This window comes from Triticum aestivum, chromosome 6B, assembly GCF_018294505.1.
Source record: "Triticum aestivum cultivar Chinese Spring chromosome 6B, IWGSC CS RefSeq v2.1, whole genome shotgun sequence".
Lineage (NCBI taxonomy): Eukaryota > Viridiplantae > Streptophyta > Magnoliopsida > Poales > Poaceae > Triticum > Triticum aestivum.
In genome coordinates, this window is record NC_057810.1 from 640133511 (window position 1) to 640159202 (window position 25692).

The 25692-nt window shown below is 42.1% G+C and overlaps 1 protein-coding gene across 4 annotated transcripts; it reads right to left on the reverse strand.

Annotated features, from left to right (window-relative positions):
* Positions 1-16: 16 nt before the first annotated feature.
* Positions 17-16618, reverse strand: LOC123138420 (uncharacterized). 4 transcript variants are annotated; one of them, XM_044558398.1, is made up of 19 exons: positions 15075-16618; positions 13914-13999; positions 13464-13832; positions 13279-13362; positions 12758-13204; positions 11969-12035; positions 10154-10349; positions 9891-9994; positions 9557-9763; positions 9122-9354; positions 7515-7739; positions 7221-7445; positions 7095-7148; positions 6788-6853; positions 6558-6695; positions 6203-6256; positions 5536-5595; positions 1128-1496; positions 17-1057 (listed from the first exon to the last, which is right to left on the reverse strand). In XM_044558398.1, the coding sequence occupies exons 1-19, from the start codon at positions 16396-16398 to the stop codon at positions 890-892; spliced, it is 4476 nt and encodes a 1491-aa protein (XP_044414333.1). In that variant the 5' UTR covers positions 16399-16618; the 3' UTR covers positions 17-889. The 4 variants fall into 4 exon arrangements, with proteins under 4 accessions (XP_044414333.1, XP_044414331.1, XP_044414330.1 ...); XM_044558396.1 differs by having other exon boundaries at positions 17-1054; positions 9557-9766; XM_044558395.1 differs by having other exon boundaries at positions 7221-7442; positions 9557-9766; positions 15075-16616.
* Between the last annotated feature and the right edge of the window lie 9074 nt (positions 16619-25692).

Sequence of the window (25692 nt, forward strand, 5' to 3'; positions counted from 1 at the left end):
CAGGGTTCAAGCACAATTAATGGCAACAGTTACCATTACAAAACTGAACAAATGCCTTTACATTGCCAGTGTAGCTTGCAGTACAAGCCAACACATTTGACCAAACTTACAAATCTGGACGGCAAGCGGAAAACACCTGTCCCAGACCAAAATATCTGAATCCCAACACATGACTTAAAAATCTGGTAAGCAAGTTAACTTCCCCTTTGCTGTTGTCAGCATAAATCATGTTAATCCTAGAAAAAATATATCCAAAAACCTACTGGTTCCATCAGACGACAATCTGATACCAATTCAACACAAAAAGGACCGATCCAATCTTGGCCTGTGCTATACCGGCTCTCACCGGTAACTGCCTGCTCAACATTAGTAGCTGGTCCAGTCTACCGGACTTGCTTTCACTGTCTCCATTCCTACAAATAACATGAATCAGATCTTGTTAGATAGATGTTACCAAATGCGTTCTCCCAATCACAGGTGGAATGCCATCCCAGCAGTCATTCCAGGTCCCTTATTTTCCTCTACAGCCAAAAAGGAATGGTAATTCTCACTCTCTTTTGCATAACTAAACTATGCATTTGTAAAGGTAGGAATGTACAAGGAAAATTTACAAAATCTGTACTCTAAAAAACAAATCTATATACACAGGTGACATGCATCTTTGTATAGCCCTGCTAGGTGAATTGCACCTATGTTTCCATTCATCCAAGTCACCCCAGCCCATACCAAACACTCATTCACAACTAGTTTGGTTTGCATCATTCTACAGCTTGATTCCAATTAGTTTGGTAATCCTTGCAGCAAAAGCACAGGCCAGCACTGCTTGATGCTTGTGCTTTTCAGTTGACAACACTAGGCATGCATATTTTTTTGTGGATTTCAGCTATTCCTATCCACCAGGCTCTTGTGGTTCATGGGTCTGTGTATTTCGTTTCCATGGTTTCTCTTTAGAAAGAGAATCACGGGGTACATATGCATATCCCTTTGGAAGGCGTTGATTCTGTGTGGACGCTTGATCAGATGTCATAACCAGCTCCTTTTGAAAGGTTTCTGCCTGCTGCAAAATCATGTGTTGTGCATTAGCTTGGTGCCAGAAATAACTGAACTGGAAAGAAAACAGTACAAACCTTATTATCTTTTGTTTTTTGTTTTCCATCTTCCAATTTCAGTAGGGCATTCACTGATCTTTGTGGAAGTCGCTTACCAGCAAGTGGCCCCCTCTCACTGAACTTCCGTTTGAAAGATATCAGTGTCCTTGAGCTATCAGCTGTGTTTCCCTCAGCATCTCTGTTGTTAAGGGAAAATCTGACGGTATTTATCCCAGAAATACTGCTATCCACCGTGACATCATCAGATCGTTGCATGGTTCCACTGCATGATTTATTATTAACCGAAGTAGTGGCAGATTCTGAACTAGCTCCGGGTGTTCGGTAGGAGAAAACAACAGTATCCTTGGTTTTGGCGAGTATGTCATGGTCACACAGAACTGTCTCTCTCTGGCAAAATAAGCAACACAGCAAATTAGTTCATTGTAGGCATTGCAATCTGTTGTCAGCAAAATATTTGAAACTGAAAGGGCATCCGCTATTATGAACATTTACACAAAATCTAATAGGACAATATGCATTGAAGGACAATAAGTAACACAGCAAATTAGTGCATTGTAGGCATTGCAATCTGTTGTCAGCAAAATATTTGAAAATGAAAGGGCATCCGCTATTATGAACATTTACACAAAACCTAATAGGACAATATGCATTGAAGCCACGACGAGGGTGAATGTGAATGGACTTCTCCTTTTTGTCAAAAAATAACGACGATTTATTTTTTATAGTTACCAGACTCGCTGACTATGCCAAATATAATCCAATCTGATCAACTCAATCCACCAATCCCAGTCGGCAGTTGAAGGTTAGAGTTTAAAACAAGTACAGATGGAATGAATGACCTCCCAAATATAGCTCAATCTGATCAACTTAATTTAATTATTCAACCAATGCCACTGCTCTAACAATTGGAGGTCATATTTTACAAACAGTAGACGTGGAACAAATGGCACAGATCTCCCACCTCTTTTCTGCACTGCACCAACCACACGCATACACTACAGAACTGAAACGTATAGGGGCCAGAACCTGGGTACATTTTCGAAGGAAATCGGGTAACAGTGCATATGATATTTTCTTTTACAAACGTTCAGAAGATAAATGTTCAATTCGAGGGAAAGATGGTTAAATTGATTTGGCAAAGGAGAGGTAGGAGGGAAGAGAGGGCAGGGGACAAGGCAGAAGGCATTGCGGTGCTGGATGTTAGCATATTCTTGATTGGTTAGATCAATTTGGAAAGTGTTAGTCAGTCTGGCTTGCATGTTATGGTCTTGGTTTGAGTTGGTTTCTTTCGTCAGTTTTGTAGTTGGGTTCAAATCTGTCTGGACTTTGCCATGTACGTGAGTCCCGTAAGCACTTGCATTTGTGTTGCAAGTATTACTAGGAGTTCATGTTGGAGTTAGTACAAGCTAGTTTAGGTTTACGTAGCCATCAAGGTTACATGCGAACAGATTAGGAAGGAAACAATTTTGAGTCCAGTTTGGATTCAATACCATGTCTGAGTAGGTGTTTTGTCCTGGTTGTGCGCGTAGTTAAAAAAGGCACGCCTAGGCTCTAGGCGATAGAAGGGGAGCCTTGGCGCAGCGGTGAAGCTGTTGCCTTGTGACCATGAGGTCACGGGTTCGAGTCCTGGAAACAGCCTCTTGCGGAAATGCTGCGTAGAAAAGATCCAAAGTGGTCGGACCCTTCCCCGGACCCTGCGCAAGCGGGAGTTACGTGCACCAGGCTGCCCTTTTTTAGGCTCTAGGTGATAGCAAAACACCTAGCGCTTAATTGCACTTAAGTGTGCGCTTTGTTAAGAAAAGCGCAAGGTGGTGGCATAACGCACAATTAACGCCTAGTGTTTTTTAAAACTTTGATTGTGTGTGAGTATACATAAACACAGCTAACCTATAGGTTTGTAACATGGGTTTGTCACAGAAATAATACAAGGAGGTGCCTTTGGTGGAAGTATTTTGTGCGTGAGTGTTCGTTATACTTTGATACGATCGATCCGTGGGGGAAAACCAACATTTGGTATCAGAGTGAGATCCATGAATAGAACCGCATTTGCACTAGGGAGGCAACCCCTACTAGTGGCCCGGAGCGGCGGTCGCCATTCGGTGGAGCGACAAGGAAGTGAAGGCTCTAGGCGATAGCAAAACGCCTAGCGCTTAATTGCACTTAAGTGTGCGCTTTGTTAAGAAAAGCGCAAGGTGGTGGCATAACGCACAATTAACGCCTAGTGTTTTTTAAAACTTTGATTGTGTGTGAGTATACATAAACATAGCTAACCTATAGGTTTGTAACATGGGTTTGTCACAGAAATAATACAAGGAGGTGCCTTTGGTGGAAGTATTTTGTGCGTGAGTGTTCGTTATACTTTGATACGATCGATCCGTGGGGGAAAACCAACATTTGGTATCAGAGTGAGATCCATGATTAGAACCGCATTTGCACTAGGGAGGCAACCCCTACTAGTGGCCCGGAGCGGCGGTCGCCATTCGGTGGAGCGACAAGGAAGGAAGTGAAGGCAGGCAGCGGTGAACTGTTGCCTTGTGACCATGAGGTCACGGGTTCTAGTCCTGGAAACAGCCTCTTGCGGAAATGCTGCGTAGAAAAGATCCAAAGTGGTCGGACCCTTCCCCGGACCCTGCGCAAGCGGGAGTTACGTGCACCGGGCTGCCCTTTTTTAGGCTCTAGGCGATAGCAAAACGCCTAGCGCTTAATTGCGCTTAAGTGTGCGCTTTGGTAAGAAAAACGCAAGGTGGTGGCATAACGCACAATTAACGCCTAGTGTTTTTTAAAACTTTGATTGTGTGTGAGTATACATAAACACAGCCAACCTATAGGTTTGTAACATGGGTTTGTCACAGAAATAATACAAGGAGGTGCCTTTGGTGGAAGTATTTTGTGCGTGAGTGTTCGTGATACTTTGATATGATCGATCCATGGGGGAAAACCAACATTTGGTATCAGAGTGAGGTCCATGATTAGAACCGCGTTTGCACTGGGGAGGCGACCCCTACTAGTGGCCCGGAGCGGCGGTCGCCATTCGGTGGAGCGACAAGGAAGTGAAGGCAGGCAGGCCGTCGTCGGAGAGGTAGTGGAAGATTATTGGAGCGAGCCGATGAGTCGAGAACCTGGAGTGGAAGAGACAAAAGAGACGACGTCCTTGAGAAGATCCAGATTCATGTTGTGACAAATCACGAACCACGAATACGAATTGAAGGAAGAATCTGTGCATCGGGCGATTTCGATTCACAAACTCATATAGAACATACTTCCTCACTACGTAGATATCAACCACTTAAATGATCATGTATTTCTTTACACAGAAGATCCAGACTTGCTAAAAGAAGAAAAGGAGCAAACTGTAAAGGGACAACTCTTTTCACAAATGACAAACTGACAGATAAAGGTACTGGGGCATCAGAGGATTTTTGGTTCTATACCGGTTGGTGCATGAAACTTCATGGCGATCAGAGGATGTCGATCCAGTGGTAAAAGTACTGGGGCAGGGGAGGCTAACGGGTGTGGCACGTGATGCCAGAACAGAAGTCTGCGAAGAGGCGAGTCTAAGCAGGGGCAGAAGGCCCCACACTGGTGGCTCCAATGGGGACGGAAGTGAATTTGGCAATGGATGTACCAGCCGTTGCTGGAAAATCGTCCATGAGATTGGCATCTTGGGCAGTGGACGTGGTTGCTGCAGCCTGTGGCTTTAGTTGAGGTGGCAGCGGGTGGTGTGGAAACATATTTGGTGGTGCCAGCGGAAGTGGATTAGTTGGAGAGGGTGGTGGTGCTTTGCTGCAGGGCCATGAGATCCTTCTTCAGAACAGCGTGGTTTGTCTATCCGTAATCTGATATCGGTCACAACGAGATAATTTGGGTGTGATAAGGCCCGAATACTGGAGATAGGGAACTCATCCTCAATAATCCGGTGACAGGTCAGTGACGTGGGTTCCTAACATCAACGAAAGGCTCCAAGGCCTAGAGAAGTTTAGTTTATTTCATTGCTTGATACAAAGAGTTGCACAATGGATCTTTGTATAGGTGACTCAGCTTGTCCCACAAGAAACAAACTCTAAACCGATCTTGCATAACACGGTGACCTTCTGTGATTCCTAATTGATAAGCATGGCTGGGCTACCTCTTTAGCCCATAACAATACCGTTCCATAAATTACAAAACAACACCATCATGAAGTAAATCAAAGGAAACACCAGACAGATAAGGTTGCAAACTTTTAGATAGTGCAACAAAACAAATCCTATGAAATTGTATATGCTGTTTCATAGGTTAGTATTCAAGTATTATTTCCATCTATTCTTGTAAGGAAAAAGGAAAGTGACTGATACAAAATAAATAAATAAATAAATAAATGTAGCTTCAAGATGTACTTCAGTTTTCAAGGCACCACAGGAGAAGTACAATTGATGGCCGGACATACCTTCACCTTCTCTCTCTTAATTACCCTCTCGCATAAGAGGCGGAACTTCTCCAACTCAACCTGCAAATGATATAATAATGCCTCAAGTAGTCAAAGACAATCTCTAGAAATGTCTTGTATCATACATAAATGCCTCGCAAGCAAGGCTAGTGCATCAATTTGAAAGAACCATGTAGAACACAAAAAAGGTGGTTAGCTACGAGCATCTCGTGTGCACCACCATAACTTGAGCTAGCAGGTGCATCTCACCACTTAATAAGTTAATATGTATCGGTTATCTTTCAGCAGCACTCTCCGATAAGAGATAAAAATGAGAATGGTGGGCGCATGGTGCTTCCATGCTCGAGATGAAGCACCAACTGCTGCTAGTACTATTCGCAAAAAATAAAATAAAAATGCTACTAGTACTAGTAGGGTTGATTGTTCAGATTATCAGTGATTACTAAGATCAAAACAAGAATCTAGTTACTGCATCCAGCTCACTAGTATGTTCCAGTAATGGAGCGGCATGCTGATATGATGTTAGGAAGTTCTACCAAGCAATAATCAACGCACAATAAAATCCTTTCCAAAAGAAGCGTTTAATTGATACCTAACTATTCATAGGTTCTGTGCTCATCCAAATTTACTTGACAGCCAATAATATGTAACAGGCATTATTACTAACCCTCGTCCTTTTCAAGCTATTGACTTCCTCGGGCCAGTACTTCCAGGCATCAGTCTGCGTAAATTTTGAAGAGCAAAATAAGATACTGAAGATAACTGTACCAAGCACAGGAAAAACTAACAAATATGCCCCCTGTTGATCCATTATACTAACCCTTGCCCGTGCACATTATTTTACCTCATTATGGTAAAAATCTAATGCTATATTTAAGCTATCAATTTGCGGCAGGGGACCAAGTTCACTTACTGTTATAGTAGCACATTTATTTGCAGGATAGAAGGTGAATAGTTAGCCTGTTCGTAGGTACAAGCGAAAGAAACCCATTGCTCCAAAATGGTCTTGATGCTGCACTTACCTCTTTCTGCTCGCTGCTGTGTTTGCCACAGTATGCTTTGTGCTGCACCACAGTCCCAAATCCTTTACTGTTCATGTAGAAACCAGCATCTCTAGCACAAGAAGGATGAAAAGTGGTGTGGCAGTCCTCACGGTTGCACTGCGTAATAGGAAGAGAAACTTGTCAAAACTCTGAAGTGTGTGATCTATTCATGCTCTAAGTTACATAAGCAGGGACAGGTGATGATTTACCTTGAGACACACACCAACTTTGATGTTGCAGACACAACAAGTATCTTTCTCCTTTACAAGGGTTTCCTGATTGATATAACAGTAAGTAGCCAAATGTTAAAACGATGTAGCATTACAAGAGAGGATAACACTAACGAATAACAACAGCTTCTAATTATATGGACAGTAAAATCAAACAGTGTTATATTTATTCCTGAAAATGGACACCACATTTGATTTATATGAACCAAAAAAGTAACAGAGGAGGTTCGTCTATTCCTGAAAAGGAAAGCTAGAGAAAACTGCAATGCTGGACAGAGAAGAGTACCATTCCGCTCACTGGATCATCTTGTCCTCTCATATACTTCGTCTCCAACAACCACTAGAAAAATATTAGAAAAAAAATTAGAACTCAACCTCGTATGGAAACAAAAGGTTACTATAGTTTAAATACCTCAGCGCAGAAGGCATGAGCCCACCGCCCATCTATAGTCTTTCTAAAAGCACCAGATGTTCCATGGCACAGGGCACATCGTACCAGGGATAATTTTGTGTCATTACTGTCAGATTGATCACTAGAGCTAGCAGCTTCTGGTGAAATATCTTCACAAAGTTCACATTTCCAGCGGCCAATGCATATCTCTAGATACTTATAGCAATCTATGTGGACAGCAGCCTGCTGAACAGGTCAAAGTTAATATAGCACAATGGAGAATAATACCTCAAAACTTAACAGAATCCAAAGCACCTTGCATCCGGAGCAGACAGATACTCGATTCAACACAGTTTCACCCCGCATGCATACATCACAGTAGAGTGCATTTTCTTTTGAGTAAATTGGCATATGAAAAATGCCGGAGTTAGTAACTGGTGAAACTTTGCTGTTGGATGGCTTCGATGAATCCTTGGGCCGTGGTAATGAAGGAGTCCGCTGGCCAACTCTTGAAGATCCAGCACCAAATTTTGGAGAACTCTACAAGTGCACAAGAAATAAGATACATATAGCCTCTCACAAAACTGAGTAGTCCATATTATCCCCCTAAATTTGTGTTGGAGTTCGGATTACAACCCTCAATTTCAATACCGGTGAAAATACAACCCCAAACTACGAAAACCGTTTAGATTACAACCCTATCCTGCTTGAGGTGGTTTTGTTCTCCGGTTTTGTCCTCCGTGATGCCACATCAGCGTTTCCACGTCACTAAACTCTCTCTCCTGAAAAAGAACTCGATACTTCTCTCTTCCCTCTCGTCCCGTGAGAGAGCGAGAGAAGTTACCTGCTGGGCGCTGCTCCCCCCCCCCACCCACCCACCCACCCCACACACACACACAAACACACCGCCCAACTCTCGTTTTCACTCTCTGTCCCAATTCCCTTCTTTGTATTTCTTCTCTTCCCGAGCGAATAGGACTGAGCCGCCACCCAGCGCCTCTTACCAGTGTGTGCGTCGCATCTTACCTCACGTCCCCACAGGAGGAATAGCGGAGTTAATCCATGCTGGAACCGGTAGCTGGCCACTGCACGTCTGGCGGCAGACTAAATACTACTAGAAGCATGAACAGGAAAGGAAGGGGAACTGGAAAAGGAAAGTGGAAAACAATCTGTATGCTTCCATTGTATAAGAAAAGCACAAGAGGAAGTGAAAGAAAGAATTTGAATCGGGAGGGAGGAATCAAATCAAATGACTTTGTACCAAGCTCACGCATCACTGCGAAACATCACAGGTCTGGCATTCCATCAAATAGCTACAGTGCAACTTGATCAACATATATCTTTTTTCCCCAAACTCATGTATGATCCAATGACGAAGCCAGATCTCACAGCATCAAAGTACTGGAGAGATTAAAAAAACAGAACGATCTGGAGACACTTGACAGGGCCACCAAAGTGCCCACAAATCACCATGATCGTTCACGACGTGGGGCCACCGGGTGGATTGAGACTCCATCTCTGGAACTGTGAGATGTGGCTTCCTCGAGTTGGCCACTGTATGCGTCCTCACACCGTCGGAACTCATGCGAAATTAGCAGCCTCATGCACACCGTCCAAATCAAGGAGCTGGGATCTAACAGTGGCTTCACACGGGAGACAAACAAAAGGAATGCAGTGGGAACAAGAGAGAGGAAGCTGACGTGGGCATGTTGACCTACCAATACTAGGGTCAAAACCACCTCAAATTGGGAAGGGTTGTAATCTGAGCTGTTTTAAGAGTTTAAGAGTGTATTTTGAACGGTACTAAAACTGAGTGTTGTAATCTGAACTCCAGCACATGTTTAGGGGGGTAATATGGACTTCTCTCAACAACAACAAAAATCATCTAAAAAAGTACAGTAAGAAACCTCTCGACGACCTACATCATCATTTGCATCTTTTCTCACAGTGGAGTTACGCGAGGAGGCTGCAACAGCAGCTGCAGCTTCTGCTAGTACAGCCTGGGCTTCTTTATGTCTCTTCTCTTTTCTGCCACGTTTCTTAGCTTCTCTAACGTCACGAAGAAACTGATTGACACGGATGAAGTCCCATTTCCTTTTACTGAAAACATCCAACTCGCAAGAAAGATTCTGGACAACCTTTACTATTAAGTCTTCTGCAAGATTCAAGTGTACAGTGATTCAGAAAAATGAAGACACAGCAGCTTCATTATATTAGGGCAGCTTCATGGACAGTGTTGACACAAGGCCATTGACGTAAAATGAGCAACAAAGGAATTGACAAGGTATTATTATTCTGGAAAAACACCACCAGAAAAGTAACAGATACAAATAATATATTAACAGAAGAAATCTTACCGCATCTATGCTTCAGAACCATAGCATTGTCAAGCAGCCTAGATTGTAAGAACAACATTTCTGCTTCTACTTCATCATCAGGCGAATGATCAAGGATTCCCAGAGCTTTTGCCTTAGAAATTTGATCTGTCACATCAATTCCTGTTGTTTCCGTAAGTTCTACTGAGGAATCCACATGCCTTTTCTCATCGGAAGAGCATAATTGCTCTTCTAATAATATTAGACCACGGAAAAATAGATTCAGTTAGAGCGTGGAAAGTAAAATGTCATTTAAATATTAAGATGCCAAAAACATATAAAAAGTATTTATTTGGAGAAGGTATTAAGAATTTACCAGGACGATACTGTGTCTGCTTATTCTGCTTCAAATCATGGTTCCATAAATGAGCAATCTTTGTCTTGATAAATGGATGGATGTAAGAATGAGAATCATCAAAGCTGCATGAAGCAAAATAGGGTTCAACAACCTGAGCAAAATAGGAGGACCTACGTTCATGCAAAAGAAAGAAAAAAAAAGTGGTTTGAAAGTAAAGAAAGAAGATGGTTAGAAGAATCCACAGCAGAATAGGCCAAAAAACAATTAGTTGGGTTATTTACTTGAAAAAAGGCTGTCCATGAACGTGATCCATATTACAATCATGATGATTGCATATGCTATTTTCAACTGAATCTGACCCATGTTTAGCATCATCAACCCAAGAAGAGGTTTTATCCAATGAAGATACACACTCCTCCACTTCCGAGCCAAGTTCAGCGTCAGTCAAGTCGTTACTTTTCCTTCCAAGTGATGTATCTGTTTACAACATATTGTAAGAACTAGAATGATACCACACAATTATGTGAATAATTATGTAAATAATTTGTTAAATAAAACATATAGATTTTAAAAGAAAATACTGTAATGTATATATAAACAGTCCTTTCTGCGTGAATAAGAGTTAACTTTCTCATCTAGGTCCATAAAATAAGCAATGCTTTCAGAATTTCCATAAGGAAATCCTGTCTGTGAAAGGGGTTTCTATTGATTTGAGGATTTCTATACCTTCTCGTTGCATGCTTCGTTTCACCCGTTTTTATTATGTTCCATGTATCAGATCATTTGAACCCATTAAAGGAAATAAAATACCACTTACAAGTTGGAAGAAAGATAGAAGAAGCTTTACACTAAAACTTCCAAGTCACCTAAATTTTACAGAAGCTAACTTTCAATGGTACAATTTCAAATTCAACAATGTCACTGCATTTAACATGCAATGCCTTCAATTTCGCCTATTTTTGTTGTGCAGCGCTTTGAGCCCACAAAAGAAATGAAATCATTAAATTAATCTTGCAAATGACTAGCTATGACTTTAAATGAAAGATTTAATTAAAATACAAAGTTTTGCTCATTTGTCATCACAGCGGCTTCACAAAGTAATCACTGTTTCAAAACATATTTACTTGGTCAGGCAACAGGTGCCTCCATCCATTAGAGTTTTCTGACAGGAATAGATGCAAGGTGTGGGTCCTAGCTTAGAGGTAGATTTGCGTATAAAGACTGGGTGCTCTTATAATTTTCACTTTTTGATAGAATAAGTAGTTGAAAGTTTCTTTTTGGGGTCATAACAGTAAAATCTTACTAGAATAGAAAACACTACTACATAATTCAGCACAGAATAACAAGCTCAAACTGGCCCTAGAATGAGTTGGTCGAGCTAGTAAAGCACTCTATGCCTCACAAAGAGAACATTTACCAAAACATATTAATTAAAGGTTTCTTGCATGGCAGTAACAACGGAGAAGAACTGGTCTTGCCCAGTACGAGAAATAATTAAGAAGACACCGGCAATAGCCTTAAAACACCCACAAGCGATAAATGTAGAACAGCACTGTCACGCCCATTGCATTGCATCATTGTAAGGAATAATAAAAGTGAACTTGTAAGTTGTAACCCAGTTACACCTACGGGTGGAGATATCTAATATAGTTCAAAATTATAACAAATGAGTAATGCATGCTTGAAATTTGCAACCAATTAAACACCTTAAGAACACGGGAAACAAGGATCCTATGTAAGCTTGGAAAATTCACAAAGTTGGCAGCCACCTCATTATAATAGAAGCAGACAAGCTAAAACAAAGAGCATTTAGAGCTGGTGCAGCACTAAGTGAAGTTCTTTTCAGGCTGCCTCTCAGACTGGGTCGTGCCATATTTGACATCTAACTGGTAACCTTTGTTTAAAATGTTTGTTTTGCCCTGCCTAATTTGGTTTCGTGAATGAACAATTAACCAAAATAAAACTAACATTCAGTGGCTAATACAAAAGAGAACAGAAGAACAAAACGGCAAGCAACTAAAATGCTATCTAGAGCCTAGAGGTCATGCGGAAGGCAGTGATAACTCTGGAGTACTGGTCTCACAAAAGATTTTTACCTTGAAGTTGATTTGGTATCTCCATGGAAGTATCAAATACTTTATTGCCAGAGATGCTGTTTGATATCTGTCACAAGGATGGGAATCAAAACTGCGTCCAGATTTAAAGATCATTTCCTTAAGACCGTAAATAATGAAAGCACAGCCTACTAAGCAAAGGTAACCTGGAGGTCACAACCTAACCAGAATAGGGAGACACAAACGATGATGACAGAACTGAATCTAAACGACATCGGTTAGCTATCATCTCAGTTGAACTTGAGGTAAAGATTAAGAAGACACCCCGAAAACCAACGCTCGGCAGGGAGAGACAAATTACATTTAAGGGACAATCCGTTTGTGAACGCTAACAGAAAACTCATCTACCATTTACTGCTGAATTTCAGATAATATACTTGCCATTTAGCACGGAATAGGTCCTGCAATCCTACATAATCAGTGTTCACAGCAAACAGCGTACACACATATCACCTTGGCCACTTGGCCTTGTGGAATTTAAAAGAAATCCCATTAGAGCAACTAAGGATATCTCTTCCCTCAAAAGAACACAACAGATAAAATTTCCCTTATTTCCATTTTATACTTTCTGCAACACCCTAAAGCTCGCTGGAAAGCAGATATGGGTGCAGAAACATTGTCAATTAAGGTCTATGCTCACTTTGTCCATTATGCAGGAAAATAAATCAAAGAAAACTATTGTCTACACACTGATATTTCATGCTTCGCACCAGTTCAGGTACAAGAAACAAGCAAAGCTTCACAGAATACTCAATAGTATGTTTTTCTTACCAATTTTTCATCCACTTCCTTTGAAGTATCCTTGCCTCCAACTTGGGACAAATTTCCAGTATATTCTTTTGCAAGATCTTCAGCAAGAAAATACTCATGATCAGCACTTCCTTTAACTACTTTCTTTTTTCCATTTTCCAAAGTAGTTCCAGTTGCACGTATTGCCTTCTCTTCTTCAAGAATCTTGTCGTTATCTTTAGATCTTGGTGATGAGGGTTTTGGTACAGCAGAATCTGACATCTCAAATGTAGCTCCTTTGTCCTCTGGGACTAATGAACTCTTCACATTGACACTATCTGTACTGTCAGACCCATCTCGTTTGTTATCTTGCACCACCTCTGAGCTCCCTTTACGAGTGATTGCTTGAACAGCTAGTATATGTGCAGATTTTTGAAGCCACTTGATGATTTTCAACTTCAACCCATGGGAAAAGGTCGTAGTTTCACCCTGAGAATTAGAGAATTAGCAAAATAGCTTGGAAATAAATTTGTAATACTAGGCATAAGCTACATCCAAAGTACCACGAGAGCAGCTTCCAAGGATGCTGAAGAAATACCCACTTCGGATGCTATATCACTCACGCTAACATTCCCTCTGTCGATTAGCTGCAAATACAATAGACATTAAAAAATCCTTGCCAAAGGCTCAGCAGTACATGGCTAAGTAATTATTGGATTCTGAATCAGGACTGCAGTTAGCCAGTTACCTTTTTAAGCACCATAGCAATATCACCAGAGTTTCTCATAAGATTCTCACCAACTGAGGGATGATCAGTATCAATTTCCATATTTCGAGTTGCTTGAGTATTTAAATTTCTAACTTTATGGGGCAAAGCACCATGCTCCATTGTCTCTACTTTGATAAGGTTATCAGGGTTAAAGCTACTGGTTTCATGGTTCAAGGATCTGTCCTTTTTCTTGCGTGTGAACCTCAGTTTTGGTATCTTTCCACTGCCGAGATTTGCATCGTTCAGCCTCACTTCTGTAGGCCTCTGCTCAGATGCATTATTACCTTTGTCTACAGAATTGACATATCCAACTGAAGAATGCTTTGAGCAAAACGCTCTCAGCTCAACCTGCAGAACAAACAAACATGAAAAATGAACTGCAACAATCTACATAAGGTTGTGGCAACAGCCAGAAGATAATGATCTCACATTAGGAAGTCCAGATTTTCCCCATATCTCCATTTGGTGCTTGGACTCTCGTGCACATATAGGATGAAAGGCTGTCCGGCAGGCCCCTGAAACCACATGGAGCTTAGCATTAACAACATGCAAAAGTTGGTAAAACTCTGCATGACTGGATAGTAACCATAAACTAATAATTCTTTAGCATGGCTATATATATCATAGATGGTACTAATTATAATTGGCAGAAAAGTTGAGGGAAATAACAAAGATAACTCAAACAGAACATGTTTCTTTTCATATAATGTATCACATATGAACAGCTTTTAGGGCACATATTTAGGACATAATTCAATGCTTACTCTATTTTAAGCAGACACTTCATATATCAAAAAGAGTTCAGGGTATTGCGATATCTAAGAGAATGTTCCAGCCATGAGAAAATAACACAGAAAACAATGTTGGTTAATTAGGCAAACAAGTCAATCAACACAAGACAATAACAGTATCACAATGAAATAAGTGTCAATCACATAGCCAAGGAATCAATCAACATAAAACAAGATTCCTTCATGTGGCCACAAGAAAATAACAGAGAACATCTTCGTTTACTTAGACAAGCAAGTAAATTAACACAAGACAATACCAAAGTATCACAGGACACTACTTTAGTCAAGGAAAACCTTACTAAGAGGCTGCATCCACTCGAGCACTACAAGCCAAGTGCTGAAAGTGATGCTGGCTTTTTGGAAAGTAGCACCCGGTGAACACGATATTTCACGGGAAAAACAGCAGTCACGCATAATGCACCATTTTAGATGATGAAGGTGGCACCCTGGCCTAATGGTCTTATTATAAAAGACTACTACAGAAGTTTGTCACTCCACATAGGAGAAAGGATAGCAATACACTGAAGAGATACAAGCCGAATCAAATATCACGAGGCCTATTGCTAGATCACTATTTTAGAAAGCATTCTAATGCCCCAGCCTGGTACAGCAGAATACGGATCATTATGCTTGACTGCAAACAGCATCCTACACCTAATTTTAACAATTAATGATACAACACAAGGCTGCAGTTCTCAAGCAATATTCTGCAAAACATATGGTCTCATAACCTTACGAATTATATTTAGTCAATCAAACTCAAAATGTGATAATGGAAACAAAGAGTAAAAGTACATACCATGGCTGCATCGAATGCATGCACCATGCTTAACCTTGCAAATGTTACACACCAGTTTCCTCTGATTCTCTTGCACCCATCCAACATTTGTAATAGGCTCCATTGAGTCCATGTCCTCCACAAGAGCCTCTGGCCTCCAAAGAGTACAAAATAAGTGTGCGAATTTTAGGTTGCCTCCATCTGCAGTTCGACTAGGCTCCCCTATTACAGGTTTTAGGGCCCCTTTCTCCTTTGGGCATAGCAAACACGGCATTGAAAGGGTGATGCCTGCATCTTTCTTCAATGAGCACCCTGTCGACTCCACATACTTGCACCAAGTGCACAACCACTGGCCATCTGGCACAACATGCAAACCATAGCACCACTGGTGCACGGAAACCTTGCAGTTGTTACAGCAAAGCATCCTATTTGACGCCATGTCAGTCTCTCCCAAACAGCAAACATCGCACATCGTCCCAGCCTGAGCTCCCAGGCGTGGAAGCAGCACAAGCTGCTCTAACCCAGCATCCACACCTATGAGCTTCCTCTTCTTGTTTGGCCTCTCAGAAGTGAGCACAACTCGCTGCCTTGCTCCTAGCAGCCAATTCATCGATGTGCCTGCCTCATCTGCGCATGTTGGTGACGCGGTGCCGCCGCTGCTACTACCTTGCTCCACTTCCATTGGCCACTCCCGCTTCACAACAGCCTCATGTAAGCGCTGCTCGAGGCTCTGGTCACCACGCTCTCTGGTAGTAACCAGCTGCTGCACGACCACATCATGTATGCCCTGCTCCACACTCATGCTACTGACAAAATCGATGGTCTGCCCACTTCGCTCCTTGGTACTGACGACCTCCTCGCCGCCCACGCCCAGGTAGGAGCTCGTCTCAGCCACAGCGACATCAAACGTCTCGCCTTGGTCCAGCAAGTCCTGGGTGGTGCCCAGAAATGGGATGGCGAGGCACGGGTCGAGCTCCCCGTGGGCGAAGGGGAGCTTGGGCGCCAACATTTCGACGTCGCCCATGCTGACCGGCCTGAAATACGCCTCGAAGTGGTCCCACGCGCCCTTCTTCCCGGAGGAGAGCGCCGCCGCGTTGAGCTGCGGCGGGCGCTCCTCGGCGGCCGCGTCCGGGAGCTCGAGCTTCTTGTGCTTCTTGCGCCTGTCGCTGGGCCCCGACCAGCTGACGAGGCGCGCGGGGAGGGTGGGCGCCCTGGACGCCGTCTCCTCGCCCTCGAACGGGGTCCGCAGGGACAGCGCCTTCCTGGCCTGCTCGAAGGGGTCGACGCCGCCGAGGGCCGGGCCCGCCGGCGAGCCCTCGGCGCCGGCCATGCCCCGGGCGCTCATGCGGGGGAGGGGCGCATCGCCGGGGGAGGCGCCCGCGTCGGGGGGAGGAGGCCTCCGGCGAGGCGGGACGGCGGGGAGGGCCGGGGCGGGGCTAGGGTTAGGGTTTCGTTCCGAGCGAGCGACCGACCGGGGAGAGCTCTGCTCAGTTTCCCGACCGCGCCTTCGATTTCTCTCTCCGGCCCGGTTTTCTCGGTACGGGGTTCGGATCCGATGGGAGGGAGGGAGGGAGAAGAGGGGGGAGCGGGGCGGGGCGGGGTGGGGTGGTGGGGGCTAGCTGGCTAGGGGCGCGTACCGCGTAGTAGGCGTGCGTGGCCGCGCCGGGACACGGGGTCCGTTGTGCATAGACCCAAATCGCGGGCTGGATACACGTCGCAAACGGCAACTTTACAGCCCCCGGGCTGGCGTACGCGCGGTGTTTCGTTCGGGTGAAGCGAGGCCGGGAGTGCAGACGGAACGGAAAACGGGGGAGCGTGTCCCGTCCTACTGTCAACCGCATTTGGAGGCTTCCATCTCTGGCGATTCGACGGTGCAGGATGGACGCAGCACGAGATAGGCACCACTATTATTTTGCGGGTGATACACACCCTGGAATGTGATCTGATTTTTTTAGCAGATAATTGCAGTGGGGTATAAGTATTTATCAATATACTATCTAACCGGCGAACGTTCGCTGGGATGGAGCTCACAGCGAACGACTGTAAAGCCGTTGGATTGTGATCAGACGCATGTCATTCTTTCAAAAATTGCACTGCATCGCTGGCATTTTTTTCTAAATGGCAAGTTCCCCTTTCATACATGGCAAATGCATGGCAATTTTAGTTGTATTTGCATGGCAACTGGGGCGTTCGCTGGCAATTTCTCCCGAGCGAGCGTTCGCCAGATAAATGGGTCCATATTTATTAGGATTATATATTTGGTACGCATTTTTAGACTTTCGAAGAAAATGCAAGGATTGTATTTGGTAAGCATTTATTGACTTGCCAAAGAAAATATTAGCATTATACTCCCTCCGTCCAGAAATACTTGTCGCAGAAATGAATAAAAGTGGATGCATCTAAAACTAAAATACGACTAGATACATCCATTCCTTCGACAAGTATTTCCGGACGGAGGGAGTATTTGGTAAGCATTTATTGACTTCCAAAGAAACATTAGAATTATATTTGGTAAGTATTTATTGACTTGCCAAAGAAAAATATTACGATTATATTTGGTAAGCATTTATTGACTTGCCAAAGAAAACATTAAAATTATATTTGGTAAGTATTTATTGACTTGCCAAAGAAAAATATTACGATTATATGTGGTAAGCATTTATTGACTTGCTGAAGAAAAAACATTAGTATTATATTTGGTAAAGCATTTATTGACTTCTAAAGAAAACAATACTCTCTTCGTTCCTGCATATGGATGTATATAAACATATTTTAGGGTGTAGATTCATTCATTTTGCTCCATTGTAGTACATAGTGAAATCTCTAAAGAAAACTTATATTTAGGAATGGAGGGAGTATAATTATTTATTTACCAAAAAATGTGGGATAGTTGAGACAGTTTGAAAGAAAAAAACGGTGGAGAAGAACTGTCGATGGGAGGGGGGAATCAAAATGAAAAGGGGAATGAGAGAGCGTATATGCGGGAGGTTGGACAAAGGACGAGCAGACAACAGAACGTTACACATATTTTATCTTTCTATCTACTTAAAGTATGCGAAGAGATTATATTTGGTAAGAACTTTTACCTAATAAATAAATAAATTGGTAAGTCAATAAAATATGGGGCAGTTGAAACTGTTTTCCAAAAAAACAAGGATGGTATAGGGAAAAAGATCAGAATGGTGAGAGGGTAGGGGTGTGGTAGGGGAGGTTGGGCAAAGGACGAGCGATCGAAATGTTAGGAGAGTTTATTAAGCAACATATGTCGTGTCATGGATCACCACACCATGAATTGGCTTGTCTAAATATGTCAAATCATAATGATTTTTACGACCAAAAAATTAAACGAGAAAAGGTAAGAACAGTAGCACAGAATGCAGTGCCATTGTATCGAAATTGTAGTTGTAAAGGATTATCAAGAAATATAGCATCAAAAGTTTTCACAGCCTGCAAGCTCTCCTTCGTAGCAAACCACCAACCGCTGGCGCCAATAGCCCTGTTGCTAGCGGCAAAGCAACCATCGGAGCAAACTTGGTGACGGTGTTCCGGGCGAGAGGACTCTCACCACGTCAGTTCTCGGCCTCGTGGGCCGGGCTGATGACCCCTGGGTCGGCTCCGTCCTAGGCCATATTGGGCGGCCCATGGCGGGTTATACAGAGACTCTGGAAGACTTGGCGTGCAATCTAAAGATATCGAAGTTGTGGAGGACTCTACCTCCACCGGCGTAGCCGACTAGTATCTTTAACCCTGGGACTCTCAGTGTGCTATATAAGCCATGGGTTGGGCATAGGACAACTTACAATCCCTTGGTACTTTATCTGAGCTTTGTATACCCACCAACGCAATATACACGAGCATGAGTAGTGTATTATCTCCACCGTGAGAGCTCGAACCTGGATAAAATTCTTGCTTTTGCTACCATCACACCCAATCACCTAGCTAGTATACCCAATGACACGTCTCCAACGTATATATAATTTTTAATGGTTTCATGATATTATATTATCACTTTCATATAGTTTATATGTCATTTTATATCATTTCTATGGACTAACTTATTAATTTTGTGCCCAGTGTCAGTTAATGTTTTTTGCACATTTTCGATTTCGCGGGAAAAACATACCAAACAAAGTCCAAACACGCTGAAACTTTGTGGGAATTTTTTCTGTAATATATGTGACACTAGAAGCTTCGAGAGGAGGCCAAAAGACCCACGAGGGAGCCACAAGCTCAAGGGGTGTGCCCCTAGGGGGCGCCACCCAAGCTTGTGGGCCCCCGTGGCTTTGTTTGACCTATTTCTGGCTCCATAAATACCCCAATAATCATAAACCCTCGGAGCGAGACCGGAAACAACTTCATCATCATCGCAAGCCTCTGTTGTTTTGCGATCCAATATGGAGCCATGTTCTAGCAATCTATCAAAGGGGGCAATCATCAGGGAGGCGGTCTTCATCAACCTTGTTGCCTCCATGATGATGTGTGACTAGTTTCTACAGGACCTACGGGCTACGGGTCCATAGCAGTAACTAGATCTCTCTCTCTCTCTCTCCAATATAATGATCTCCTTTGAGATATATTCGATGTAATCTTCTTTGCAGTGTGCGTTTGTTGGGATCCGATGAAGTGTGAGTTTAGGAATTATTCATTGAGTTATATGAGATCTTATCCGAAATCGTTTATATGTAATTTCATAGCTATGTATGCTTTCCTATGTATTGATTCTTCTTTGGCCAATTAGATGATTATATCTTAAAGGGAGTGGTGCATAGTAGTGGGTTCCATCTTGCGGTAACTCTGTCTAGTGACAAAAGGGATAAGGGCACGTATTGTATTGTTTCCACTAAGGGGAAAACGACGGGGTTTGATCATATTGATTGATCTCTTCCCGTCTATATTATGTCATCATACTTATTGCGTTACTCTATTTTATGAAGTTAATGCTTTGATATGCATGCTGGATAGCGGTCTTGGGATGGAGTAATAGTAGTAGGGGTCAGTAAGTTTAACGTTCTAATTGTCACGGACGTAATGCCTATATTATAGTATGCTATGAATGATCATCATAATTATTCGTTATTCTGTTAATTGCCCAACAATAATTTGTGTACCCACCATTGCTATGCTTCCGACAGAGATGCCACTAGTGAACCTATAACCCCCGGGTCTATCTTCTCATTAATACAAACTTCCTACAATTGCAATCCTATTCGCCGTATATTTTTATTATGTTATTTATTATCTTGTAAACTATTATCCTATCATTATCCATTTTAATCTTGCAACTAGCGGGAAATAAGGGGATTGGCAACCCTCTAGCCTTCTGTTGGGTGCAAGCATCTTTCGGAGTTGTGTGGTAGGGGAGGTTGGGCAAAGGACGAGCGATCGAAATGTTAGGAGAGTTTATTAAGCAACATATGTCGCGTCATGGATCACCACACCATGAATTGGCTTGTCTAAATATGTCAAATCATAATGATTTTTACGACCAAAAAATCAAACGAGAAAAGGTAAGAACAGTAGCACAGAATGCAGTGCCATTGTATCGAAATTGTAGTTGTAAAGGATTATCAAGAAATATAGCATCAAAAGTTTTCACAGCCTGCAAGCTCTCCTTCGTAGCAAACCACCAACCGCTGGCGCCAATAGCCCTGTTGCTAGCGGCAAAGCAACCATCGGAGCAAACTTGGTGACGGTGTTCCGGGCGAGAGGACTCTCACCACGTCAGTTCTCGGCCTCGTGGGCCGGGCTAATGACCCCTGGGTCGGCTCCGTCCTAGGCCATATTGGGCGGCCCATGGCGGGTTATACAGAGACTCTGGAAGACTTGGCGTGCAATCTAAAGATATCGAAGTTGTGGAGGACTCTACCTCCACCGGCGTAGCCGACTAGTATCTTTAACCCTGGGACTCTCAGTGTGCTATATAAGCCATGGGTTGGGCATAGGACAACTTACAATCCCTTGGTACTTTATCTGAGCTTTGTATACCCATCAACGCAATATACACGAGCATGAGTAGTGTATTATCTCCACCGTGAGAGCTCGAACCTGGATAAAATTCTTGCTTTTGCTACCATCACACCCAATCACCTAGCTAGTATACCCTATGACACGTCTCCAACGTATATATAATTTTTAATGGTTTCATGATATTATATTATCACTTTCATATAGTTTATATGTCATTTTATATCGTTTCTATGGACTAACTTATTAATTTTGCGCCCAGTGTCAGTTAATGTTTTTTGCACATTTTCGATTTCGCGGGGAAAACATACCAAACAAAGTCCAAACACGCTGAAACTTTGTGGGAATTTTTTCTGTAATATATGTGACACTAGAAGCTTCGAGAGGAGGCCAAAAGACCCACGAGGGAGCCACAAGCTCAAGGGGTGTGCCCCTAGGGGGCGCCACCCAAGCTTGTGGGCCCCCGTGGCTTTGTTTGACCTATTTCTGGCTCCATAAATACCCCAATAATCATAAACCCTCGGAGCGAGACCGGAAACAACTTCATCATCATCGCAAGCCTCTGTTGTTTTGCGATCCAATATGGAGCCATGTTCTAGCAATCTATCAAAGGGGGCAATCATCAGGGAGGCGGTCTTCATCAACCTTGTTGCCTCCATGATGATGTGTGACTAGTTTCTACAGGACCTACGGGCTACGGGTCCATAGCAGTAACTAGATCTCTCTCTCTCTCTCTCTCCAATATAATGATCTCCTTTGAGATATATTCGATGTAATCTTCTTTGCAGTGTGCGTTTGTTGGGATCCGATGAAGTGTGAGTTTAGGAATTATTCATTGAGTTATATGAGATCTTATCCGAAATCGTTTATATGTAATTTCATAGCTATGTATGCTTTCCTATGTATTGATTCTTCTTTGGCCAATTAGATGATTATATCTTAAAGGGAGTGGTGCATAGTAGTGGGTTCCATCTTGCGGTAACTCTGTCTAGTGATAAAAGGGATAAGGGCACGTATTGTCTTGTTTCCACTAAGGGGAAAACGACGGGGTTTGATCATATTGATTGATCTCTTCCCGTCTATATTATGTCATCATACTTATTGCGTTACTCTATTTTATGAAGTTAATGCTTTGATATGCATGCTGGATAGCGGTCTTGGGATGGAGTAATAGTAGTAGGGGTCAGTAAGTTTAACGTTCTAATTGTCACAGACGTAATGCCTATATTATAGTATGCTATGAATGATCATCATAATTATTCGTTATTTTGTTAATTGCCCAACAATAATTTGTGTACCCACCATTGCTATGCTTCCGACAGAGATGCCACTAGTGAACCTATAACCCCCGGGTCTATCTTCTCATTAATACAAACTTCCTACAATTGCAATCCTATTCGCCGTATATTTTTATTATGTTATTTATTATCTTGTAAACTATTATCCTATCATTATCCATTTTAATCTTGCAACTAGCGGGAAATAAGGGGATTGGCAACCCTCTAGCCTTCTGTTGGGTGCAAGCATCTTTTGGAGTTGTGTGTAGATGTTGCTAACATTGTTAGTATGGTTCCTCCTACTAGTTCAATTAAACCTTGGTTCTTGACTGAGGGAAATATTTTTTGCTGCTATGTTACATCATGATACGTCTCCAACGTATCTATAATTTTTTATTGTTCCATGCTATTATATTATCCATCTTAGATGTTTTATATGCATTTATATGCTATTTTATATGATTTCTGGGACTAACCTATTAACCTAGAGCCTAGTGCCAGTTTCTGTTTTGTTTCCTTGTTTTTGAGTTTTATAGAAAAGGAATACCAAACGGAGTCCAAATGACCTAAAAAATTATGGTGATTTTGTATGGACCAGAAGAAGCCCCCAAAGTAAAAGAGTTGGGCTAGAAGAGTCCCGAGGCCACCACAAGGATGGAGGGCGCGTGCCCCCTGTCTTGTCGTTGACTCGTGGACCCCCCCCCCTGACTTGTTCTCGACGCCAAAAATTCCTATAAATACAGAAACCCCCAGAAATAAACCTAGATCGGGAGTTACACCACCGCAAGCCTCTGTAGCCACGAAAAACCTCTCGGGACCCTGTTCCAGTACCCTACTGGAGGGGGGAATCCATCACCGGTGGTCATCTTCATCATCCCGGCGCTCTCCATGACGAGGAGGGAGTAGTTCACCCTCGGGGCTGAGGGTATGTACCAGTAGCTATGCGTTTGATCTCTCTCTCTCTCTCTCATTCTTGATTTGGCACGATCTTGATGTACCGCGAGCTTTGCTACTATAGTCGGATCTTATGATGTTTCTCCCACTCTACCTTCTTGTAACGGATTGAGTTTTCCCTTTGAAGTTATCTTATCAGATTGAGTCTTTAAGGATTTGAGAACACTTATGTATGTCTTGCATGTGCTTATCTGTGGTGACAATGGGATATTCACGTGATCCATTTGATGTATGTTTTGGTGATCAACTTGCGAGTTCTGTGACCTTGTGAACTTATGCATAGGGGTTGGCACACGTTTTCATCTTGACTTTCCAGTAGAAACTTTGGGGCACTCTTTGAAGTTCTTTGTGTTGGTCTGAATATTTGAATATGAGATTGTGTGATGCATATCATATAATCAAACCCGTGGACACTTGTGGTGACATTGGAGTATCTAGGTGACATTAGGGTTTTGGTTGATGTGTGTCTTAAGGTGTTATTTTAGTACAAACTCTAGGGCTATTTGTGACACTTATAGGAATAGCCCAATAGATCGATCAAAAAGAATAACTTTGAGATGGTTTCGTACCCTATAGTAATCTATTCGTTTGTTCTCCGCTATTAGTGAATTTGGAGTGACTCTTTTGTTGCACGTCGAGGGATTGTTATATGATCTAATTATGTTATCATTGTTGAGAGAACTTGCACCAGTGAAAGTATGAACCCTAGGCCTTGTTTTGAAGCATTGCAATACCGTTTTTGGCCACTTTTGTTACCAGTTACCTTGATGTTTTTATATTTTCAGATTACAAAAACCTATATCTACCATCCATATTGCACTTGTATCACCATATCTTTGCCGAACTAGTGCACCTATACAATTTACCATTGTATTGGGTGTGTTGGGGACACAAGAGACTCTTTGTTATTTGGTTGCAGGGTTGTTTGAGAGAGACCATCTTCATCCTACGCCTCCCATGGATTGATAAATCTTTGATCATCCACTTGAGGGAAATTTGCTACTGTCCTACAAAACTCTGCGCTTGGAGGGCCAACATGAGTCTACAAGAACAAGGTTGCATAGTAGACATCACATCACCCTTCCTCTTGAGAGAAATCCAGCAACTCCTGCGAGAGTAGCAAAATAATTTATGGTGTCGTTGCCGGGGAGTCATCATCTATCAAGTGAGGTGCCTTCGCACAATTACTTTTGTTTTCTTGTTTTAATCTTTTTGTCTAATTGCTTTTTGTCGTTTGCTAAAACTTCCAAAAACACCAAAAAAAATCTTGTGTTGTTATTTCTTATTGTTTTGCTGCCATGGCTAGTCCTTTAATTGTCATTTCCAAGCCTGAATTGGAGGTTCTTAATTTTAAACAAAGAGGTGGAGAAAGTTTAAAAGATATTTGGTATAGAATTTGTTATGCTCAAAATAGATCTATCCATAAGCAATCTACTACCTTTCTTCTTCGAAATTTTTATGTTGGTGTTACTACTTAGTATAGATTTGTGCTTGATACTATTACTTGAGGAAATTTCTTGAGTAGTCACCATTGGGAGGCATTCAATGCTATGGGAAACTTAGTGGGATCACCACATATCAAAGTTAATGAAACTGAGTTAACCATAAAACTTATTATGTAAAGATTGGACATTATTGAAAAAATGCCAACTACTAAACAATTTGAGGATTTGGATAAAAGGGTGCATAATCAAGTTACTAAATTAGGATCCATGGTAGGTAATGTGCTTAAGTTGCTTAAAGAAAAGGATTCTATCATAGAACAAAATCCCAGTAGAATTGATAAATTGGAAGAAGTTATTAATGCTCTGGGTTCCGCTTTTTCTTCTATTAAAATTAGTGATGAAATTCCCATGAGTAAAAGTCTGAAGGCTACCTACATGCATAAGTTTCCTAAACCAAACAAGGATGCTTTATCTAGTAAAGAAAAGGGAGATCTTAAGATGATTAGTGTTTATCCTAGTTTTATTAAAATAAAAAGGGAACCTACCTTTGATACCCATTTCTTAAATTTTGTGCCTAGGAGTGTTATGATTCATGGTATGCTTTCCAAACCTCCTAGGAAATCAGGTTGCCTTATTGAGGAATTAAAAAGATGATAGTACGTTGATAACCCACAAGTATGGGATCTTTTGTAGCTTTTTTTGATAAATAAGAGTGTCGAACCCAACGAGGAGCTAAAGGTAGAAAAAATATTCCCTCAAGTTCTATCGACCATCGATACAACTCTATGCACACTTGATGTTTGCTTTACCTAAAAAAAGTATGAAACTATTTTGCAAGAATAAAAGTATGAGTACTTTGCGAAAATAAAACTACAAATAAATTGCAAGGTAATAAAAGTAGATAGCTTTTGTCAACAAGAAAGTCATTTGTTCCTAGGCAATTGATAACTAGACTGGCAATCATTCTTGCAATTTTACATGAGGGAGAGGCATGAGCTA

Bases quoted from the DNA above. Each gene is read 5' to 3' on its own strand.
- LOC123138420 (XM_044558394.1), bottom strand. From the start codon at position 16,398: ATGAGCGCCCGGGGCATGGCCGGCGCCGAGGGCTCGCCGGCGGGCCCG. The intron at 13,363-13,463 runs GTAACTGGCTAA...TTGTATTTGCAG, and splicing joins TTGCTATGGTGCTTAAAAAG to CTAATCGACAGAGGGAATGT. The intron at 12,036-12,757 runs GTAAGAAAAACA...TCCTTGTGACAG, and splicing joins AGGAAGTGGATGAAAAATTG to ATATCAAACAGCATCTCTGG.